The sequence below is a fragment of the Dermacentor andersoni genome, chromosome 7, assembly GCF_023375885.2.
Source record: "Dermacentor andersoni chromosome 7, qqDerAnde1_hic_scaffold, whole genome shotgun sequence".
NCBI classification, from domain to species: Eukaryota; Metazoa; Arthropoda; class Arachnida; order Ixodida; family Ixodidae; genus Dermacentor; species Dermacentor andersoni.
In genome coordinates this window covers 73510955-73536023 of record NC_092820.1, presented here as the reverse complement: position 1 = coordinate 73536023, position 25069 = coordinate 73510955, and the positions used below count along the sequence as shown (strand labels likewise).

Genomic DNA, 25069 nt, shown 5'->3' with positions numbered 1-25069 from the left:
GGATAATATTGAAACTAACTTGGTATAGGCCGTTATGGTCGTCACATACAAAGAAAACCGACCACGAAGTGCGTTTGCAGTACCGGGAGAAGACACGAAAATCCAGAAAGTCGCGTCAGCACGGATACCAACCGCATTATGTTCCGTCTTTACCTCTGCGGTTATCAATCAAAAAGAAGTTGTCGCCATCCTTAACACGGGATAGTTATACCCCTGTCACACGGGCACCCGCGAACTCCGTTGAGCATGAAACTCCTTAACGGAGATTGACGGCAATGGAGTTGCGGCTGTGCTACACGGCACAGCGTGAGCTTTCGACGGGCGCCGCACGGGGTACAAACGGCGCTGCTGCGCTTACTTCCGCGTGCAACTGTTCCCATATACGGTCGCCGTTAAAGTAATCTATGTGCATTTTTTTAACGCAGTATGCAATAACATAAAATCACAGCGAGCAACTTTGCGGTACGTTACCGCAAGACTTTTGTTTTCCAAGCATAGCGAAGTTGCAAGCGATGCTGGCCACACTGCGCTCTTGCTTTCGTGCGTGGGCAGAGCGGGTCACGTTGTTGGGTCGGTGCGCTTCGAGTTGTGATTCCGCTGTGTAATCGCGCGTGTCTGTGTGTTCGCGGTGCGCCGGGATCGCTCATGGTGCGTGCCACCCGGAGAATCTTACCCGTACGGCTTGAACGATACGTGCGGCTCCCGTGCATATAAAAACAAACAAAATGGCGGAACGACGTTTCCCGATGCAGCGTGGCGAAGTATTGGTGTAGAGAGTACAGGTGCTGATGCCCTTAAAAACAAATTAAAACTTCCATTATGTGGCATATATCCCAAGGCAAAAAAAATAATAATGCTAAAATTTGTAAATGAACCAGTTACGACGATTTTACTAGCGTAGTTTTCTGCAGAACTGTAGCTGCCTGTGAACGAGAGTACTCCATCCAACCGTAATGGTCATTCCCGAACTCCCTTCGCCCAAAATCTCCATTTAACTTCCTTGGCGCAAGGGAGACCGTGTGACACGGAGCGCAACTCCATTGGCGTAAAGACGAAGGAGTTCAACGGAGTTCGCGGGTGCCCGTGTGACAGGGGTATTAAGTTTGTCCCCGAACATGAAGATGCTGCTTCTGGAATTTACACAAAAAATAAAACAGAACAACAAAAACTCATACGACGGTTCGCGACAGTTAAATACGCCGTGATGGTAAACACTAGATAACTTTTAGCCTGTCCGCTATTCCGGTAAACGGGGGTGGTTTGGGCGGATTTCCGAATTTGCGGGGGCGTAAACGTGAGCGGCTGGAGCGGTGCAGCCGCCTGGTGACGTAGACCTCAACCAGACAAACACAGAGCTAAAATTGCAATAGCCTACTATATTCTACTTCCCTGCTGGTGCAAATTTTCGGGAGCGGTGTAATTGCGAACACGTTTACGCCGCTGTCGAAAATTTACACCCGTGCTAAGAAGAATATATAGTAATAGGCTCAGTATTTATGTGCTTGAGCTTTGCACCACCAGCTGGCGCCGCCAATATTGCCGCTCCCGTTTACGCCCCCGCTCATCCGGCAAACCGCCCGCGCTTGCCGGAATACCGGACGCACGCGGCACCGAACGCCCGCGCCGCCGCTACCGACTCACGAAGGGAAAGGCGAGGGATGACCGAGGAAGAACATCCACAACACTGCGGGCGTAGTCGGTGGATTCCGCCGCCCGTGATGGATGGATGGATGCTATGAGCGTCCCCTTTGGAACGGGGCGGTGGGTTGCGCCACCAAGCTCTTGCTATCATACTGCCTAATGTCCTACCTACGTTAAAAAGAAAGGAAAAAAAAAAAAAACACGAAGAATTCCGATCACCAAACTTTCTGAACCTCTATCGGAAACTTTATTTTTGTACGCCGTTTCCCTACTTCTACCAATATTCACATCGCCTCTTACTAATCACCCCCCTATTGCAGACATGTTTACTTTCCCCTTAATCTCGCCGAACCCAAGGGCCTAAATCGCCCGCTGGGCAGATATGTTCACTTTCTAATGAAACATGCTCCATCGTTTTTGTTGTTGTTCTCCTGAGTGGCTGTGGAGCCGTTTACCCAGCTTTACCGCAGCAAGCACATGCTTCTTCTTCCTTGTTGTATATCTCTTTATAAGTGCGTGTTCTAAGGAATCCTGATCTCGCTTTGAAAAGTAATGATATTTTCTTTGAGGTGTCGCAAATTGTTTGTTTCCTCATTTCTTTATTACCTCTTAGGCAGTTACCCTTAGTTGGTTTCTTTTCCATTGCTGCCACACATGAGATTGTCTTAGTCTCTCTGACTTTCCTCTTGACGTTCTTTGTTGGCATGTTGCTCACCATACCGGTCGCATACTTGCTGGTAATCTTCCTAGTTCTTTTCGTCCACTGTGAATCAGTTTTCCCAGTGCACATACCTGAGCACTCTCCCAGCCCATTTGCTCTCTTCCGTACTCCTCAGTCGTTCTTCATAATCAGTGTTAATCCGAGCTTTCCTTATTTCAAAAGTCGTCCAGCCCATATCACCCTGCACAGCATCATTTGTAGTTTTCCCCCTGAGCGCTCAATGTGAGGCGTCCCCCTGACCTTTGATTCCCATCGAGTCCTGATTGTGCCCCTGACCGCCATTTCCAAACGTTAGTCCTGGAACCACAACTTTCCACATACCCCGGAGCACCTCGTACTTATTGTATCCCATAGCGTTCCGAGTCTCGCTATGGACGCATTTCTTTTCGCGTTTGCTCTCATTGCTTTTTCCTGTCTTTCCATATATCTATTGCCTTTGTTTGCCTATGTAAAAAGGTATCTTTATTCTTTTACCTGAGGTATTTCCTGGCCCTGTTTTGACGCTGTCTGTTCACTGCTTTCATTGAATACCACAACACCTGATTTTTAACGCTAAATTTCAGATTTAGATTCTCGCATTCCTGTCCAAATATATTAGCCCGACGTTGCAAATCACTTTGCTTGCTAGCTAGCAACACAATGTCGTCCGCATAAAATAAACCTGGAAGCTGCTGCTCCACTACAGTACCCTGCTCTTTGTATGACAGATTAAACCCGATATTACTTCCTTCTAGCGCCCTCTCCATCCTCACCATGTACATCATAATCAGCAGTGGGGATAAAGGGCACCCCTGCCTCAGTCCCTTGTTGATATCAGCTTTCTCCGCGCTGCTCATCCCTTTCCATTCAACGCAAACGGTATTTTCTAGGTAAATCTCTCTCAAAAGTTGTATACAATCGTCGGCTAAGCCTTCCCCTTCCAGAATAAGCTCCTGTAATGTCTAAAAAAGGCCACATATAACAGTTTTCTTTCTACTATGGATATTTCAATACAGTGAGTAAGGGCAAATAAGTTAACATCCAGACACCTACCGATTCTTACGTACTCCCAATGTGCCATTATTCTCTGCCCATGCTTGCAGCTTTAATTTAATCACCTGCATTGCTAACCTGTATATTACCGTTATAATGGTCAACGGTTTAGATGAGTGAACTTAGGTTTTTCCCCCTTATTTTTATAAATTATGTTCATTATACTTTGTCGCCAAATGTCTGGTATTCTTCTATGTTTTAATGTTTTTTCTACTCCTTTCAACAGAGCTTCCTTAGTTTCTGGTCATAGTTCATTGATCAGCCTGACAGGAACCACATCTAGCCCTGTGGCTGAACGCTCAGGAATTTTCTCTTTGGTTTTCTTCCAGTTGAAATTTGTCAGCACCAGCTCCTTTTCCACTTGGGTATCTGTCATGCTGTTTTTCTTCAAATACAACCTCATCATTGCCGTGGAAAGATTCGGCTGTTATTTTTCTGATGTGATTTCATGCCAGTTAACCTTCCAGTTTGTTTTCCTCTTCGTCTAGGATATGTTGCTGTATTGTTCCGGACTTCCTGCCTAATAAGTTTATGTGGTTCCAAAATATTTTAGGTGCGGCCTTCTTTTTCTCACGTATGTCTGACAACCAACGTTTACTTTCACCTTTTAATTTTGCTTGCACCAGTATTTGAACCATAGACTTTTTCTCCCGGTATATTTCCCATTTACTGGTTACTTCATCCTGCGGCAACTGCGCCTTCTTTGCCTGCCTGTGCTCTCGAGATGGTTTCTGTAGTTCGGTGATCGCTCCTCGTATCTCCCTGTTCCACCAGCTTTTCGGATTCTTTTTTCCTTTCCAACAAACATGTTGCTTCTCTTTCTGTATTTCTGTCGTAATTACCCTCAGAAGCTCACTACATTCCCACTTTTTGCTTGGCCATTTGGCAAGTTCTTTCTCGGCTCTAGTGACTATACTTGTTAATGGTTCAGCGTTCAAATGTGGACTGGCCATTCTTCGCTCCTTGCTCTCTCTCTCGACTACATATTCCATTTTGAAAATCAGGCGTTCATGGTCGCTCCCTATGCTGCTATACCCTTCCTCGTCAATGACCATTTCTCTCAACTTATAAATTTTTTCTGTCGCCAGACAGTAATCAATGGTCGATTGCAGTCTCTCCGTTACCACGTGGTCTGCCCGTCACACTTAGGCCCTGCATTTACGATAACAAGATTAGGTTCCTCATACATATCTAGCAAAGACTTCCCGTTGTTGTCTGAATCTCCATCTAGATCCTGTATGTGGGCATTCATGTCACCTTATAGGATAATTTCGGCATCATTCCCGAAACCCTTAATGTCACCACTTATGCACTCTACTAACTCTTGAGTCTTCTCTGTGCAATTATTTCCCGTCCACAAATACGTTACGCCCAAGCCAAGTTTTATTTCCGCTCATTGTGCATGATAACCAGAGATGCTCTTGACATTTCGAATTTACTATTTTTCATTTGGTTCACTAATCGATGAGGATTCCGACTCCCCCTCCCTTTCTTTCTGATTTAGTTCTGTTGCACCCTTCCCAAACATAATTCTCAATCACCGGTGGCACTTCCGAGTCTCTAAGGTGTGTTTCTGTTGCCGCATACACCCCTATTTGTTCTCTGTTTAACTGTTATTCAATCTCTACCCACTTTTATTCTGCCGCCTTGCATGTCTACGTCGCCTATTGCATGGTGAGCTCTCTTTCTTGATTTCCTCCTCTTTATTTTATTTGCGGCGATGCTGTTGGTTCTCCTAGGGGACCTTCTTCATTACTATACCTACCCCGGCTTCCTGAACGCCCATGGGCCCTCCAAAAAAGTAACTGCGTGACCAGCAAGTCGCCAGCCTGCTTCTCGTTCAAGCCCGTGGTTGAAGTGGATCCCGTCTCGTTGAAAACCACCACATCTTCTCACTTCCCTGCTGACTTCTACAACCTCGAAACATTTCTCTCGGCTCCTTGTGTATATAGCCTCATTAGCAGCCTCTACGGTTCTTTGTACTTTACTCTCACGTGCAGGAACCTTCGGCACTGTGCACACCACGATCTGCACCTGAGGAGACAGCTCGCGCAAGTCGTCTACCTCCTTCGCCAAGCGCTGGGCTAGTCCTGTCGCTTTTTTGTTTAGTACGTCATTTAGTCCACCTGTTACTACGACAAGGTTGCGTTCGTGAGCATATTCCGCGAGCTTTTCTTTCGCTCGCTCCATGGCAAAACCCAATGTCCCCCCTGAAAATGTCCCTACCGCCACTCTTTTGCCGCCTTTCACGCTCTCCACAATTGTCCCTGAGCAACCAGTCAGGTTTGAGTCGCCGGCGATAATCACCCTTGCCCTCTCTCTTATTGCCGAGGCCTCTCCCTACTTCCCTTTGTCCTCCTTTTCCGCCTGATTCGGTCTTGACAAGGTACATTGACCCCTAAGTTCCTGCTTTTCCTCTGTGGCCGCTTCAAGGTAGGTGAAGGTCATTCGAGCTACCCCCACGCTACGTTGCACGCACTCTCCGTGCTTTGTTGACGCTCCCTGTCCTGTTACGTCGGGAGACGGCGTTCCACCGTCACGACCATTCTCGTTCATGATGGCGGCCCCATTCCGCATTTCCTGGGCTGCTTGAAGTCATTTTTCCACCGCCTTCCGTGGATCACGCTCCATGTTTACCTAATTTTTTGAGCTCTTAGACCTGTTTCACAAGCTCATCTTGGAAACCCTCCATTTTCTTTAGTCTAGCATCGACATAACAGTGTCTGCCGATTGACTCGATTTCTTCTCCATTCTCACCCTTCCCCTCGTCTGCAATGAGGGGCGCTGCACACTTCTCGCCTTACCGTCTTTCTTGCCATGTGCTGCACTTAGCTTTTTCTAATGCAAACACTGAAGCTTTTCTGAGCACGCGCCTACGACGAGCACAGTCCGACACACATAGAATCTAAATCCCTAAAATGCCCTCAAGGTAATTATCACCAGTGTTTGAAAAGCAATAAATAAATACTTAAGGTATGACAGGTATTCAAGGACGCGGTCATGCTCTCACTATCCTACCGAAGCAATATTCCCGATATCAATGCACGCACAATAAAACCACTAATAGGTAATAGTCTTGCCACTTCCAAACTACTATTTAAAGGCTATACAGACTTAACCTCAGACACGGTTGCACGTGTTGAAACACGCGGCACGAAAGGACGCTCTGACTATCCTAGCATGCCAAATATAAACGAAACACACCTCCTGGCAGCAGGCCAATGCTACATTTCAATTTCTCTTATCTAACCTAATAATCAACCAATTTGAAAATTATTTTTGAGGCGAGACACTCCCCAGACAGTGCCTTACAATTTCTGGAGTACTATAGCCAAAATTTGTAAGGCACCTTGGAGAGGGGCCCATGTTTCATAATGGCAGCATTCTTCATAATTGGCAGCATAATGAGAAAACCTTTCAATGTTGTGAATATTTGGATGCGAACATGGTTTTTTAATGGTGAATAATATTGTTTGTTATTCAAAAACCATTCCAAAAGTATTCTATAATTGATCTGATTAGGTTAGCTACTCACACTTTAATTTTTATTTGAATTAATCTAAAAAATTATTATTTGCACAACCGTGCATGATTCTGTTACATACAGTTTAATAAGGTCCCAAATGAAAAATCGACGCAAACCAGTGCCGTTAATCCATCATATTATACAATGCCAATGCTGCTGCCCATTGAACTCATTTAACACTTTCTGAACAACAGTCACAGTCACTTAGCTAAAAGTATTTATTTTTGCAGTGTAGGCTTATTGTAAACATAGGAAAAAGTTACAGGGGGTTGGAGACACAGTGAAAAATGCAACACTTAACCCAAAAATGCTCTTGTAAGGTTGCATAAGCTACATGTTCCTTTTTTGTTTTCATGCATATCTGTGCACGAAATTGCCAGTGTGAGTTTGCCTCGCATTATTTACCAGACGGGCAAGCCGTGTTGGAAAGCCAACCTTGCAGAGTCCTGGCAGGAATACTGACGCAACCGCAGAAGAAAGGCGCATCTCAGTGACTCTGGCATTGCGCAGCTGAGCACGAAGTCGAGGGTTTGGTTCCTGCATTTCATTAGAGGTGGAATGCAAAAGCACTCGTGCGTTTGAATTTAGGTGCACTTTAAAGAAACCCCAGATGGTCAAAATTAATCTGGAGCGCTTCACTATGGTGACTTTCATAGCCTCAGTGTTGCTTTGGGATGTTAAAACCTGACCGTCCGCCCGCCCACCCACCTGCCCGCCCGTCCATCCATTCATTCATTCATCCAATCCATCTAATCCAATCAATCCATCCATCCATCAAATCAAACCATCAATCAATCAAGGTGCATGTCAACAAGGAAAAGCGAACACAAGGGGTGTATAAAGAAGGCTACGGCACAGATTGGACCAATGGCCCAGTCCACTATTCCTGTACGCATTCTTGCCTGACCTGATACTCTCATCTTGGCCATCGTCGAGACATCCAGAACATAGGGACAGTGTACTCTGGTGTGGCTTTCAGAAAGTTACAATGGCAACAGGCAATGTGTTACCACTGCAATGTGCACAAGTACGGCTGGTGATACAGCAGCACACGGCATCGTCATCGACCTCGTGCCCCACTAGTACGCTGGAATGCTTCACGATGTGGTGTCTGTGATTACAAAGGAAAGCAAAGGGAAATGGGCAGTTGTTGGAAGAAAACTCTCACCACATATTATCCTCCTCAGGAAGATCAGCCCGATGTCCACATTGCTAAGGAAGAACATACAGGAGAACATGGAGAAAAGAAAATGCGGTGCGGAGACGACAGCCCTGAGGAATCGCAACCACATTTTATTGAAGAAGATTTCCTGAAAAGATACAAACCATCAATGCAATCAACTCACTCTCTTCACGCAACCACAGGTAGGTAGGCCAACAATTACACTTCGTAACATATCTGCGACGCCTTTGGCCACAACACCAGTTACAAACGCCTTTGAACTGGTTATCGATCAACTCAGCTCCTGAAATGTTTTCTGCCACGGGGCCAGCTTTTGGTAAATCCCCAGCAGATGGTGAAATGAGCTACAGAGAATGTGCCGAACTTAAAAGGCCACTAAAGGCAAGCAATAACTCCAGCTTAGATGATACATTACAGAAGACCAGCTACGATCACTGGATACAGGGTAACAGATACCACAATATGATGCTTGAATTCACAAACAACACAGGCCTTACAGCACACACATAATACACACAAGACATTATGCCTTAAGGCATGCCCTTATTGCAATTAAAAAAAAAAGGGAACTCCTATACATTTTTCAGCATTTGTTTTGTGCCAAGAATGACTTAGTTGTGGAGAAAACAGACTGCTGGGAGTCGATTCGACGGTGTCTATATTAGACATGCATTGCTCTACCAATTGAGCTACGGCGGAGGCTTTTCTGCATCCTTGGGTAATTATGCATGCGTATAAGATCTAAGCTGGGGAGTGTTAGCCCGCACCACTCACAGCCACGTCAGCGGACGTGGAACATCCTTTTGACAAATGGCGTCAAGTACAGTAGAACCTTGTTGGCACGATCCCGTTACATACACTTTCCCGGTGCCAACATTTGTTATCGACAACACAAAAAAAAATGACCCAATACAGTTATGCATCTTTTTTTTACCGGTTCATATGTTCCCAGAAGACAGCATTTTTAGGCGCTAGCGTTCAATATATCGCCAAATTGCAAACATATATGATATGTTTTCCAGTCGCTACATCCCACGTAAACAAGAAAAGGTGTGAGGTGCGTGCGATCGAGAAGCAGTAGCTACCCACCACAGCAGCTTCCCTGCAACACTCACTCACTCGTCTTATGCGAAAACACTGGCACACACACAGTTCCCTATACTGGTGCCAGCAAAAATCTCCTCCCGGGTCGTTGCATGCTACATTCACAGCTATTGCCACCAATCCTATTGCCATAAGCATCTTCATCTATCTCTTTCACAACGCATAAGGTGTAGTGCCACTGGAAGCGCACTGCATGCTTTTAATATATGATAACCCAAACGAGTCACTGTTCCCTGCTGCAGGCGGCATGAAGAGAGCGTCATGTTTCGCTCTGGTGGCATCATAAGCACTGTATTCCAGCGTCGCTCACCAGCTTAATTTCGTTTCGGTTTCCCGTTGCCATGTTAAAACACTATAAAACACAATGTTGAAACACAATAAGAAAACAACAATGTGCACCTCTGGTCGCTCATGTACCACTAGCTCGATGCGCCTTGGTGTTTTTGGCACTATGATTCACGTCAAGTGGGCACGTCGACACTTCCTGCCATAGTGCCTCGCTCAAAGAAGCTTCTGATCCAGGCTGAATTCGAGGAGTGCAAATGTAAGCTCGTCGAAGCTGCAAAAATGACAATGCATGTATCATGCATGCATGACAGCGCGGCCCACCAGCTCAGCGTGCGTCAGCATCTCGTGCTGCAATGATTCGCGCAACGCGTCGAATTACGTAGATGTGAACTACGGTTGAGTCTTTCAAATTTTTTAGCGACTGCGGATCGTATGTTTTCCCGGTCAGTATGTTTCTTTCTCGCATTCTTCACCAAGACGTGCAAGTGTGGTTCATCTGTAGTACGTAAACTTTAGAAGCAGGCAGCTGGTCAATAAACCCTCGCATGCTACCGAAGGCATCAAACCGGCCTAACTCTTGCTATGCAATGAATGAGAAGAAGGGCTCGATTTTTGTTAGTCACAATCATTAAAAGCCAACAGTTAATGAAGCCCAGAAAAGCTTAGGTGAAATTATTAATTTTTTTACTGAAGCGTTAAGGTAGATAAGGTGCAGAAATAACAAGGTAAAAGGAAACATAAATGAGTATGGGTTAAAAAGAAATTTGACAGAACCCAACTTACGATGCATGTTGACAGTAACGCTTTTAGCATTGAGTCAGTACAGCAACACAACATATTGTTACGGTGAGAAAAGAGAACAAGGTTGTCGACGGTGAAGACGACGAAGTGGCAACAGCCTCTCGGGATTCTTGAATGCTGTTTATATACGCCTTGTAAATACACCGTGTAAATAGTTTTATGCCCGTGACAGTATTGCCACCGTCTAAATGAGTTATGTATGAGGTGTGTACTGCAGTGGCACCCCTCTTTTGCACTTCCCTAAGAATCATCTAGCACTGCCACTGCGAAGCCTGCACATGGTCTCCGAAATGCATGGCGCTTGTGCGTGCGAATGCTGGGAAAATCATTGTGCGGCAACCGGGATCCACTCTCGTGCTTCTTTCTAAGCACACTGCATCATCTGGCGGTGCACCGAGAAATCAATGTGTGCCTCTGAGACGAGAAGCACGGTGCGTCGGTGCCTGCAAAAAAACCGAGAATTGTTCCCTCGACAGCCGCACACTCAGCGGCACATGCTCATTGACCCAAGTTGGCGAGAGGTTAATCGACGAGCGACGCATGCCGTTGGATTCATGGTGCAGCCTGTTAAAGCGTCGGTGTTAAAGACATTCCTTGAATTAGCCGCCTGCTAAAGCGTGGAGTTGCTGTCGACGAGGAACCCTTGTGACGTGGGCTCGATTTCACTCAGCACGGGAGAAATTTAAGGGATCTTTTTCATCATTGTAGAGCAGCGCGTTCCCGGCGGCACATACATAGTTACGTCGAAGACCTTCATTGAACAGCGGCACACACCTACTGCCTCATACCCAGTGACTCAAGTTGGTATCAAAGAAGTCCTTCAAACAGCAGTAGCTTCCCAGTCCCGCATCTACAGTGACCCATGTCAACGTGAAAGAGATTCGTTGAAGAGCGACACATACCGGGTGTGTGAGGTATTCGAGAACACAATGTCGGCTTCAGGCAGAGAAGAATATCTCCGGCAAAAACATTTTCACCAAACTTATGGAAATACTTCTTTTAATGTTTATTTCCACAACTGCACAATAAGTACACCATCCGCAGGAATAACCAATTCAATTCGGCTTCGAAAACAGCTGCATGCATGGATCAGGTAGTTCTTAGAGATGTGGGCCATTGAGTCAGCAATGGCGGCCTTCAGCAAGTCCTTTGTATTATGTGGCTATTTGTTGGCCTCTCTCTCAACGATGCCCCAGACATAGTAGTCGAGTGGATTTAAATCTGAAGAACTAGGAGGCCACAAGTTGGGAGTGACGTGGTCGTAGAAGTTGTCGGCCAGCCACTCCTGGATGACGCAGGTGGTGCGGGCAGGAGCCGAATCTTGCGGAAAGACATAAGGTCTTCCTTTTGAAACAGTCTCTATCCAGGGCTCTATCCACGTGGCAGCATTAACACGGAGTCCTACTGCAAGAAAGTGTGAAGGCATGACGTTACCCTCGTTGCAGACGACGGCTAACACCATCATAGACGATGGAAATTTTGTGTGCATTGTAGGCACCTCATCAGCGCTTGCGCAACGCCATCTGTCGTTATGGCGGTTAACTTTTTGGTCTTGGTCAAGTTCTTTCCATCTGAAAAAAAAAAGAAAAAACCAGCATTCCAGGCTCTTCGGGTGTCTTCAGCTTGCTTAGCAAGCACTTAGACCGGAGCAGACGATTCTCCCGAGCTTTATCGGACATGAATTGCCCCCTCCTCATGACATAGGAATGGTATCTCAGGTCCTGATGCACAGCGAGACTGACAGTCGACTCTGCGACTTGGGGCTCCTTTGCAATGGGCTGCATCGACTTCCCTTGGTTGTCAGTCACGATGACTTGCAGCCACCGGAGAAAATCAGCGGTTCTGACGACATCTGACCGCTCACTGAGCTTTTTCCTCTTTCCCACAGATGCCATGTCACCGCCAGAACACATCAGTTCTGTCCGCACATTGTAAACGAAAGACTTTGCTACGTTCAGAAAGGTGGCAATTTCCAAGTCTCTGTGGTGTGCGGCCAGGGCGACCAGGTCTGCATAGCGTTTCATTTCCTGCATCAACATGTACGCTTCCATGTTTGAAAAACTTGTGCAGTATGAATGATAAGGGGTTAACCAACAAGAAACCGCATGCCTATAGTCGGATACAACTTTAGAAAAAAGGGGAGGCCCAGCCCAGATGACCGAAGCGCGACGGCCGATTGCCTCTGCGACTAAAATAGTCCCGCTCGAAAAATCGTGCTCCTGAAACGTGTAATTCTCAGTATAAATAAAGACTTTTGTATTTTGATGACTGGCTTAGTAGAGCTCTCATGTGCTACAGCACATGCCGGATAGCGACAGAAAAATAACCCCATGCCTTCTACAACGCTGCCCGTCGTCTGCTCTTTAGCTTCACTGCAAGTGACAAAAGTAGAAAGAGCAGCTCTGCATGGTTTTGCGCTTGTTTACATGTACACGGCGTATCTACTACTCGTTTTCTAAGCTTAAAATGAATCAGTTGCTATTGAAAAAGTAGTTATATAAAACAATGCATTTATCGCAACCATTACAAACCTGGGTCGAGAATACGGTCGAGGCAGGAAGGTACAAAAATGCTTCATTCATTGTTTCAAATAAACACTCTTGGTTTTAAATAGCATAAAATTTATATTCTTTTGGTTTTGTGTTTTCACAATTTCACAGCACGCATTCTACAGCTTGCGCGTGCAGTGAGCACTGGTGGACAGCAATCAATCGACGGTGCTACACAACGCTCGAACACCGTCGCTAGACGCTCGGCTATCTCACTGCTGACAATGATCGTTCACGCTAAGTTGACGGCGACAAATCCTTGCGTTGAAGGCTTCTTCTGCAAATATTTTCTGTTGAGACACTCGTAGGTTTGTTTCATGCACGCACACTTTTCTGATTTCTCCTGAGAATGGTTTTGCTCCATCACTTCACCCCGTCCGACAAAAAACGCAGCGACACAGTACAAGAATAACACACCCGCCACTAACAGTAAGCACCAGTCTTTGGAAAACTTTTCTCGTCGTAACATCACTCGGGAGCGAAATAAAAGAACATGGAACAAACACGCAGGATGTGTGTTCGTAGCGGTCGCCGCGGGATGCTGTTTTCAGGCAAAGCGTAATGCAGCGCCAGCGATGCTCGCTGCAATTTTCCTTCGCCGGATCACGGCTCACAATAAACGCACACAGCACAAATGCCGCATCATAAGCTCGTAGTAATATTTCCGGCGTGATAGACCATCAAAAACAGTTCTGGAATTCACTCTGACGAGGGGCTGAAGCATACAGCTGACGCGACCTCGCCCAGTTCGAAGCACGGGCGGCCATCTTCTCTGTCGGTGGGCTCACCGGCCGTCTGGCTACGGTGGCTACCATAGTCTGGCTGATGACGTTAGTTCAGAGTGCGCACCCATTGGTGGGTGCTCATGTGCCTCCACCTCGGAGGAGTAAACGCTCCCTTTTTTCTAAAGTTTTATCAGACTATAGATAGATATGATGAGCCTGCTGGTGCCTATGGTGATAAGGAATACTGTTCTCAAATACCTCGCACTCCTGCTATGTACCCACTGCAGCATACTCAGTGACCCCAGTTGGCCTGACGGTTGGTTTCGAACCCATTTTCCTCAGCACAGCTGCCCAATGAACTGCCCATTTGACCACGGACTACCGAGTGAAGTAGGTAGGTGGGAAAATGCTTATGTGCAAATATAAAAGCATACATAGTAGCTAAACAGATACTTGGCCCATGGAAAGTGCACGAAGTACCCTAGTAATGCTGATGCATCAAATGGTACAAAGAGCAGGCTACCTCGATCCTCTTCCAGCTGTCTTTGTTTCTGATGACCTCCATCAGGAGCTCGGTGGAGATTCCAACAAAGTTGAGGGTGCACCACACCACCACTGCCCGGTCCATGCCGTGCCACGAGCAGACAAAGGCGAAACTGGCAGCTGCCCCCACCATGCGGCGTTGTGGTGTCCACCCACGAGCCACGACTGGCTGGTAGATGTACCTGCGCAGCATGCATACACTGGCTTCACAAATGCAAGGTATAAACCATCATGAATGAAAGTTTCAGATAGAGTGGCACAGATGAAAAATTTTAATTTATTCGTGCAATGGCCAAATTATATTGATGTACTAAATGTCCAAGTCTAGAGCTGGGACATGCAGTACAGTTTTTTTTTTTCTTTTTGGGGCACACGTGGCCTTTAGTTTTGTTCGATTTTACATAAAGATATTGGAAGTGCTTTAACAGGTTAGCCAGGTTTTGCGGGAGGGCACAGAAATCGAGGATGACAAAGAAGTCTTAAAACGAATGGTCATAGTTCCTACCTGCCAACCCTCTGACTGTAGACCAAAATTTTTATTCTGCATACTTGTTTAGAGCAGCAACAGCACTTAATGTAGATGCTATTTGCAACTTATTGGTATGGACTGCACAGGATTTACTGAAAACAAAATCACTGTAACGATGCGACACAACGAGGTGGTGACTAGCAACCATGACTAAAATAGAACAGCACAAAGTTATGTCACTGAATAAAAAAAATAACACAGTAAAGTGGAGGCTAGCAACCATGGTTGCTAGTCACCATCTCATTTTTTTTTTTCATTCAGTGTCGTAACTTTGTGTGGTTTTATCTATGTCGCATCTTTGTGCTGTTTTATCTTAGTAAGCCATGTGCAAACCGGCCCACATGAACACGATCCCACACATGGACTGCAGGTTGGTGATGGGGCAGCCAACAACAAAAGAAATGACGAACTAACAATGGCAGCATGCATGTATGATTACTGGGCCGAGTGCTATCATGCCTGTTTGTTCTGCCAGTTGTAACTCTGGGAGCAAAAGATGGCTGCCACCTTCGAGCACTGCAAATCCTGGTCTATACATGCCACTGGCTTTACGAGTAAGCTCCAGCTTTTAATTTTCATATTAAGATACACATGCAATGTCGAAATGCTTTACAAAACCACTGCACTGCTTTTTATGAAACTGAGTCATTTAAATGAACAAAGAACTATACACTGGCGGTTACTAGAAGTAAACTTTTGCTGAAATAATTATTTTAAGAAAGTTAACAAATATCAGAACTTCTTAAGGAAATAAGAAAGAAGCACCAAGTCTTGAATTGTATAACTCCAAAGCAAGAGTATATTTGTCTGTAAGCAACATATGACGTAGTTCTAATGTTTACTACTACAATAATTAGTATTTTACATAGTACATTTACTTAGTCCTCGCAAAGGTTGCAAAAGTCTCACTAAAGAAACACTCGCACTACCTACAGCAATGTCTCATGGGTAAACGTTACCTGCTCCAAGACACTGTAAAAGATATTGTTGACTAAATTGTGGTATCACGTTTACCCCCTATCGTGCCATGCGATTATCCTGAATTCTGACCGAAAATTGCCAAATTTCTTATAAAGCAATTGTTTACGAAAGACATTGCAGGGAATGTTTTAGGTGCTCATTTATTCAAAATCTCAGCCATTATTGTAAAACTGACATCATATTATACCATGCGATATCATATCATATGACATATACACATACCACATACCAAACGATAGGTATGAAATAAGAACATAAATCGTGACAGTCGCCTACAGAGCACATTTTGAAATACTCCAATTAGTCACCTGTGTCCTCATGAAACACCTTAACTAGAGACACCAAATACTGGAAGCAAGCAAGGAATTCAGGGGCTTTGTTTATGTTGTTTCCGCACCACTACCCTGCGATGTCAAAGTAACCAGAAATGCTGCTCTCAGAAGACGAGCTCAATGCACAGAGAATCTTGGTGTCTTCTTCACTCACAGAGCAATACACTAAATCGCTGAAATTACTCGATACATCACTGAAATTAGCTTTTCTTCTTTTTCGTGAAGAAGCCAACGAAGGTCAAGTTGCTGGCAGCGCCATATTGACACGTGTACTTATCTTTATCGGGCAACCACGTTTCGCCGCTTAACAACTGTAATCGCACAGCGAGGGACGCGCCTGCATGTATCCGACGTTTCTGGAAAGTTATCGACGCTTCTATCCGCGTGTCTGTTTTCGCCGAACCTTGTTTTATCAGATTTCATCGCGTGACACGAATGGTGTAGAACTTTGTGGAAGACACGCGGGTCCCATCAGTTAATCTGGAACATTCGACGACTGATCTATAAAAGCCGACGCGCTTGACCCGCTAATCAGTTTTTCGACGATCGCCGAGCGTGTTCGCCGCTATCGTTGTGCTATAAGTGTAGCCTGTTTTGTGGGCACAGGTTCGCCCAATAAAAGTTAGTTTTGTCGTTCACAGTACTGCTACTGTGTTATTCAACGTCACGACCACGTGACATCTGGTGGAGGTGCTTGTGCGTTCATGTACCGAACGCCCCCGCAAAGCCGCGATCCAAGCCCGAAGCCCGAGGACAAAACCAACGTCGCCCAAGACCAGCGAGCTAGCCGCCGGCTGCAAGGACTGCCCCCAGAGCACGGACTCCTACCTGAGACGTGCAGGAAGATTGCCACCAAGTCCTCCCCAATGGCAGCCCCAGCATCCCCCGTCGTGCTGCAGCAGCCCAGGGAGCCCCCCACGTTCCGCGGTTCAACATTCGAGGACCCGGAAACCTGGCTCGAGACGTACGAGAGGGTCGCTGCATTTAACAGCTGGAACAGCGACGACAAACTGCGACATGTCTTCTTCGCATTGGAAGACGCTGCCAGGACGTGGTTCGAGAACAGAGAAGCCACGTTAACGACCTGGGACCTTTTCCGAAGTGGCTTCCTGCAGACATTCACAAGCGTCGTACGCCGAGAACGAGCCCAAGCACTACTGGAAACCCGAGTGCAGCTGCCCAACGAGACCACCGCGATTTTTACAGAAGAAATGAGCCGCCTATTCCGCCACGCCGACCCGGAAATGTCCGAGGAAAAGAAAGTCCGGCTACTAATGCGTGGTGTTAAGGAGGAACTTTTCGCCGGTATGGTATGAAACCCACCGAAGACTGTCGACGAGTTTCTTTGCGAGGCCACTAGCATCGAGAAGACACTCGAGATGCGAAACCGGCAATTCGACCGCCGCACCAACGCTACAAACTATGCCGGAGTTCAATCACTGGCCTCCGAAGACCTGCGCGAGGCTATCAGGGCAGTCGTACGAGAGGAGCTTCAGAAGATCTTCCCGTCGTCGCAGCCTCAAGTGGCCTCGATCGCTGACATCGTCAAAGATGAGGTTCAGCGGTCGCTTGGAGTTCCGGAGGTGCAACCTCAATTACCGCAACCCCAACCCGAAGCGATGACCTACGCCGCCGTCGTACGCCGTCAAGGCCCTCCTCAGCGACCGCGCCAGGGCCCTGTAACGCCGCAATTCCGTCGACCAGCGCCGCCGCCGCCGACAGCGCGCCCACCCGTCGCCCAGCGGAGCTACCCGAGGAAGACCGACGTTTGGCGCGCTCCTGACCACCGCCCGCTCTGCTACCACTGCGGGGAAGCGGGTCACGTCTACCGACGATGTCCATACCGGGAAATGGGACTGCGAGGTTTCGCCGTCAACGCTTCGCGCCCGCAGCAAGGTGAACGCCCTCGCGATATCGCTGACTACCTCGCGGCTACTCAGTGGAGTTCTCGACGACCGTCGCGTTCACCATCACCAGGCCGCTACCTGTCGCCGCAGCGCCAACCATACACTGGCCCAGCTCGGGGCCGGTCAGCGAGCCCATATCCGGAAAACTAAAAGCAGCAACCGATGGAGGTGCGGTTGCTGTCCGTCGAACTGTCGAAGATCCTCCGCCGCCGACGAAGACGCCGAAGAAACTACCTCGACGACATAACGACACGCCGCTGTCCCGACGAAGTCTGGAAGGAAAGAATGCGACGACGAAAGACGACCTGACGTCACATACCAGCCACAAGTCAACGCGACGCAGTCGTGATCCGACGCCAAGACCGAACTGTAATGCAAGACAAAGAGCCACCGACCTCGACGTGCTTCTCGACGGCCACGCAGTCACCGCCTTAGTCGACACAGGGGCTGATTACTCCGTCATGAGTGGACACATCGCCGCCCAGTTGAAGAAAGTTAAGACTACGTGGGAAGGCCCTCAAATTCGTACCGCCGGAGGACACCTCATAACGCCGACTGGAATGTGCACGGCAAGAATTACCATTCACGACCGGACTTACCCTGTCACCTTCGTTATCCTCCAACAGTGTTCACGAGACGTCATTCTCGGCATGGACTTCCTCAACCAACACGGCGCAGTCATCGACCTGAAGTTGAAGTCAATAACTCTGTCGGAAGACCATGCGATACCGTCGGAGAACCCTCGTAGTCACCACGCCTTGAGTGTGCTCGAAGATCAGGTGAGCATCCCGCCTCGCTCCAGCATTGTTATTTCGGTCGGCACCGAAACACCCGCTGACTTAGAAGGTGTCATCGAAGGCGACCAACGTCTACTGCTAGACCGTGAAATTTGCGTCGCAAGAGGGATCGCTCGACTGCACGGAGGAAACACGAAAGTGTTGCTGACAAACTTCAGCCAGGAGTACAAGCACATCAACAAGGGCACGACGATCGCATACATCGAGGAAATTCTGGAAAACAGCAATGCGTTTGTCCTCTCGGATTCCGCCGCATCTACCCCGACGACCATGGTTGCCGAACCAGACTACGACATTAATCCAAGTCTCCCCGTGATTAAGCAACAGCAGCTCAGAAGTCTGCTCCGGCGATACAAAGGCTGCTTTTCGACGTCATCGAGGATTCGACAAACACCAGTCGCCAAGCATCGCATAATCACCGAGGAGTACGCTCGACCACTTCGCCAGAGCCCTTACCGAGTTTCGCCGCGAGAACGTGAAGCTATAAGAGAACAAGTCGACGAAATGCTGCGCGACGACATCATCCAGCGCGCCGAAGAAGCCCGACAGCTCGCCCGCCTACGGATCAAGACCCAGCAGCGTACCGACAGCCGACACTACAACCTCCGACGACGCTTCGTCGAGTACCAGCCCGGCGACCATGTTTGGGTATGGACCCCGATACGCCGGCGAGGACTCAGTGAGAAGCTGCTGCGACGCTATTTCGGACCCTACAAGGTCATCCGACGTATTGGCGCACTAGACTATGAGGTCGTGCCAGACGGCATTTCGCACTCACAGCGGCGCCGCGCACGATCTGAAGTGGTCCACGTGGTGCGCCTTAAACCATTTTACGGACGCTGATGAACTTCCTTAGTTTGTTGTTTTCTTTGCTACAGGTGTTTTTCTTTGTTACTTTCGTTTGTTAGCAGCATCGGGTCGATGCTTTTTAAGAGGGGGGTAATGACACGTGTACTTATCTTTATCGGGCAACCACGTTTCGCCGCTTAACAACTGTAATCGCACAGCGAGGGACGCGCCTGCATGTATCCGACGTTTCTGGAAAGTTATCGACGCTTCTATCCGCGTGTCTGTTTTCGCCGAACCTTGAGTTATCAGATTTCATCGCGTGACACGAATGGTGTAGAACTTTGTGGAAGACACGCGGGTCCCATCAGTTAATCTGGAACATTCGACGACTGATCTATAAAAGCCGACGCGCTTGACCCGCTAATCAGATTTTCGACGATCGCCGAGCGTGTTCGCCGCTATCGTTGTGCTATAAGTGTAGCCTGTTTTGTGGGCACAGGTTCGCCCAATAAAAGTTAGTTTTGTCGTTCACAGTACTGCTACTGTGTTATTCAACGTCACGACCACGTGACAATATTTTATGAGCCCCAGTGGCCAAATTGTTTTAGTTCCTCTGCCATTATAAACTCGCTCCTGCTTGTGCTGCCATATACCAGAAGCATGATAAAGCACTGACATGAAATCAGCTTGCCCATGGTATTGCTAGAAAATGAAAAGTGTCGTCGATGAGCACAGCTTGTCCTTGGTCGCTTTTGCAGGAAATGGGTAGACCTATCCGGCTTGTCCAAGGCACGGAAGGGGTTAATGTATTGGAGCAAGGCTAGCCTCTGAAAGTTGCCATTGTGGAGCACTGTAGATTGATTCACATGGCTGGTGCTCTTAAACGTGCATGTATATCCACTTAGAAAGGTGCTTTTGCATTCTGGTACCACTGGGATGTGAACACCACAGACTGAACTCAAACTCAAGACATCTCAGCTGCAGAATGCAATAGCTAGTGGGCCACAGTGGCAGGCAGGCAAAATTTTATTTGCTTACTGCATTACATTACTCATAATAATTAACAGATACTAGCACAAGCCACTGTTGCAACAATTCACTCACCTCTGTATCCACAGGTAGAGCCCTCGATCAAAGTGCCTGCGTGCGCACAGGATGAGAGCAAAGATGTGACAGAGCATCGATCAATGTGCAATTCATTCACATACTAAACATAAACTGTGTGAACTAAATGTGAGCATAGGGTAAGCTGCAGTGGCTTTACCTAAGCAGGACTTCAAAAGTTATGACCAAATCCAATGGCAGGTTCGGAGCAGTTCCGGAGCAATGAATTCCGCTCTTTTGAAGTGAAACTGCTCCAATGAAAGACCGAAGGCCTTTGTCGGGCGTAGATCAATCCCTGGAGCAGCCAAGAATTTCCAGTCCAAATTTTCGGAGTGCACTGGAACTTTAGAATCTTGGGTAACTTCAGAACCGGTTTAGCATGTGTGCTCCCTCGCTTCATTGCTCTTGTGGTGAAAGCTTGCATTACAATTGTGAACTTCGTGACACCAGTCAAGCCATGATACTACGAACACGGATACAATGAATCATTATATAACCTAAAACCTACATTGTTATTGCTGGTATCAGCATGTAAGAAATACAGTTGATACCTTTTAATTGACCCTCTCTTAATTCAACTCTGCTTAATTTGAATGCACCAGAAAGTCTCGGCAAGAAACAATACATTGCTATGGAGCGAAAACTCGTTTAGTTTGAATGCAAATGCATGCTGCTTTGGTTACCTCAGCCCTCACCTGATCCCCGCATGCGTCTCCTCGTGCGTGCAGTGGTTACTAAAAGCCTTTAACATGCAAGAAATCCAGCAGCCTCCTTCCTTAGGTGTGAAGCTGTTTTATCTTTATGTTTTAGTGGCCTATGCGCCTTCCACCTAAAAAGCCATTCATTCCTGTTTGTTTCATGTCATGTCACAGTGAGGCAGCGTTTAAACATGTCAGTGTTTTTCGCCGCACGCAGGTTGAGTTGTGCTTCAAGAGCATGAAGCAAAAAGATATTACAGGCTACATCAAGCAATAAGAAAGATGTGAATTCACTCATTTTGCTACTGTTTGTTAATTGGACCTATTGTTTGTTAATGTGACCCATTGCAGTACTGCAAGAGTTAATTTACTGGAGGTCCACTGTAAATGCTCATGACAAATATCAGGGAATACAGTGCAGTCCACTTATAACGATATCGAGAAAGACGAAAAATATGATCGTTATAACCGATGATCGCTATATCTGGACTGCAGTTATCAAAAAAAAAAAAAAAATTAAACGCGTTTGCGCTCTTTACCTTTGCAGTTCTGAACTCGAATTCGCTACTTGCTCTAAAGAATAGATGATGTATACAGTAGGCCGTGAAAAACAAACTATTTCTAGCGCCAATGACCGTGTCAAGGATTAGGCGCACCAAAATAGTCCGAAATCTGCACTTGCTTTTGCGACAGCTTCAGCTTCACAACCGCGGTGTGCATGGATTCCAGCTGCTGCGCGAACACTGGCGGCAATCCTTTAGCATGCATAAAATCAATTAAGGAGTCGATCGACGACAGTGCACTTTGCGTGGACATCGTGGTCGGGGTCAAGGAGCCACTGTCGATCTCGTTGTCACTGTCGCCGATGCCGTCGCCGCCGTCGCACAACTTTGCGTCTGTCGAGACAGCACATCTTCGGCGATCGCCTCGTCGGTGACCTCATCGCAGAACGAGGCAGCACTGTCTGCAGTCAAAAACTCCTCCTTCGACACACCACCTGTGTCACCAGCAGGAACGAGCTCCCAGAGCTCGGTTATGTCAGCGACTTCCACCGGGTCGGTCTCAGCAGGTTGGGGAAGTTCGTCCTTACGCACAAAGCCCGCCTTCTTGAAGCAATTGGTGACGAACCACTGGTAAAGCGCCTCTTCAACATCGGCGTACAAAGGGTCTCTAACCCCTTTTCCGCTGATCGGAATGGCCGCTGATAGCTCCTGCCTTCACAATCGCGGTGCTCCCGGTTTTCAAGATGGTTGATATCGTTAACTGGACGAGCTCATACTTCTTCACGAGGGCGCTCACCTTGAAGCCGCATCGAGAGTCCTGCAAAACATCCATCTTCGTGTCAATCGACACAGCTTTGCGCTTTGTCGGCGATATCTTCGAACTGAGTTGAACCGTTGGTTGCACGCTGCTTCGGTGGCGTCAGCCTGCTATCGCGAGAGAGACGCGGGACGGGCGCCACCGCGCTTTGCTTGTCGCTTCTTTTTTTCTTTCTCTCTCTATCGGAGCGACTGTGGCCGACGCGCATGAAGCAGCTAGTGCCATCTTGTGGCGCGCTGCGCCAACGTTGGCTGCGCCTACTCGTGCGCGGGCGGGGCGAGACGCGCTGCGCGGTAATGGCGGCAGATACGAACTTACGGAGGTAAACATCGCCTCGTCTCGACATCGTTCGTTTCAGGGAACTAAGCAATGCAAACATTACGATTATTTGGCGCGGAAAACGCCGTCCAGACTGCAAAATTTTGATCGTTATATCCGATATGCGGTGAATAACCTATCGTTATAAATGGTTTTTTTCCCCATAGACCTAATGCATAAAATGACACTCTCATGTCGACCCATCGTTATAACCGATATATCGTTATATGTGGTATCGTTATAAGTGGACTGCACTGTAGTACGTGATTCCCCTTGACAGATCTGTAGTAATACATCCACAAAAACCCTGTCTCAACATCAGAACTTGTCTCTCTCTCTCACTGATTATGATAAGCCAATTATTCTCTAAGGCAAGTGATAAAACTGGCAAGTTAGGCTTCCGCCAACAGAAACCATTACTCTGTGGATCTACTGTCTCAACTCTATCAGTTAAATTCCCTCGCAGAATGCCGACTACCATCAAACTTGGTGCTAGCTGCTACACAATAAGGCACTGACCGTACAATTTACTGTTACAGTAGACGTCTGTTAATTCGATTGTGATCGAATGATACTGCTGGCACCATGCATTTCTATGGGCCCAAACTATTGTTATTTTGATCTTAAAACTGACCTTAGCTGGATAATTCAAATCTGGCCAGCCAGTACGCAAGTACCTGACCCCTATGGTGACTCCAACAGTGACCTCCTTGGTGGCAGCACCTGTCTCGGCGAAGCTTATGGGCCAGTGACTGCGTTGAACACATGTTATATCCTGTAGGAAACGCTTATTTTTCAGCCTGCCCTATGACGATTTTCAAGCAATAACCATCGCTCACAATGTCTGATTACGGTATTTATCAGATTCTAACGCGCACCTTTCTTTCTTTAAAAAGGAAGAATTGGGCCCAAATTTGTCTGCGCAGTGCAATCGGACTCGAATCTAAAACAGCCTCGAGAGCGTTCGCATGCTTTACCGCATAGCACGGATGTATTGCGGCAAAGCCGCCTTTAGGAAACCAGCAGCCAATGAGCAAGACATTTTAGACTCTTGCTATAGGCAGGGTAATATCATCAGCAATCTTGAAGATATAGAAAATTGTAAAAGCAGTGGAACAATTCTATACTGATCTGTACAGTACCCAAAGCAGTCACGATACCTCCACTGGAAGTAGTAATGAACGGATTACACAGGCTCCTCCTATAACTAGCGATGAAGTTAGAAGGGCCTTGCAAGACATGAAACAGGGAAAAGTGGCAGGACAAGATGGACTACCAGTCAATTTAATCAAAGATGGTGGAGACATAATGCTTGAAAAACTAGCGGCCCTTTATACGAACTGTCTATCGACTTCAAGGGTCCCAGAGAACTGGAAGAATGCCAACATTATACTAATCCACAAAAAGGGAGACGTTAAATAAATGAAAAATTATAGGCCCATTAGCTTACTTCCAATATTATATAAAATATTCACCAAGATAATCTCCAATAGAATAAGTCCAACACTGGACTTTAGTCTAACAAGGGAACAGGCAGGTTTCAGGAAGGGATACTCTACAATGGACTATATGCATGTCATCAATCAGGTAATCGAGAAATCCACAGAGTACAGTCAACCTCTCTATATGGCTTTCATAGATTACGAAAAGGCATTTGATTCAGTCCAGATACCAGCAGTCATGGAGGCATTACGTAATCAAGGAGTACAGGATGCTTACGTAAATATCTTGGAAAGTATCCTGCAGAGATTCCACAGCTACCTTAATTCTCCACAAAAAAAGTAGGAAGATACCTGTAAAGAAAGGGGTCAGACAGGGAAACACAATCTCTCCAATGCTCTTCACTGCGTGCTTGGAAGAAGTACTCAAGTTATTAAACTGGGAAGGCTTAGGAGTAAGGATCAACGGCAACCTCTCAGCAACCTCCAATTCTCAGCAATATATCGGCAGCCTTTGATTTGCAGATGACGTTGTCCTGTTCGGCAACACTGGGGCCGAGGTACAACGAATGATTGAGGACCTTAACAGAGAGAGTATAAAAGTGGGGTTGAAGATTAATATGCACAATACAATGATCAATAGCCGGGCAAAGAAACAAGAGTTCAGGATCGCCAGTCAGCCTCACGAGTCTGTGAAGGAATATGTTTACCTAGGTCAATTACTCACAGGGGACCCTGATCA

General features: G+C 47.0%; 1 protein-coding gene across 2 annotated transcripts in view; it reads right to left on the bottom strand.

Annotated features, from left to right (window-relative positions):
- Positions 1-25069, bottom strand: part of LOC129380093 (protein-cysteine N-palmitoyltransferase HHAT-like protein) — a 43865-nt gene that overhangs the window by 4997 nt on the left and 13799 nt on the right. The window contains exons 9-12 of one of the 2 annotated variants that reach the window (XM_055072801.2): positions 20553-20588; positions 14094-14295; positions 8089-8230; positions 6762-7457 (exon numbers count right to left, since the gene is read on the bottom strand). In XM_055072801.2, coding sequence (XP_054928776.1) covers positions 7408-7457; positions 8089-8230; positions 14094-14295; positions 20553-20588 — 430 coding nt within the window. In that variant the 3' untranslated portion in view covers positions 6762-7407. Of the gene's footprint in view, positions 1-6761; positions 7458-8088; positions 8231-14093; positions 14296-20552; positions 20589-25069 lie in introns of those variants that run through there. The other variant, XM_055072800.1, reaches the window with a different exon arrangement.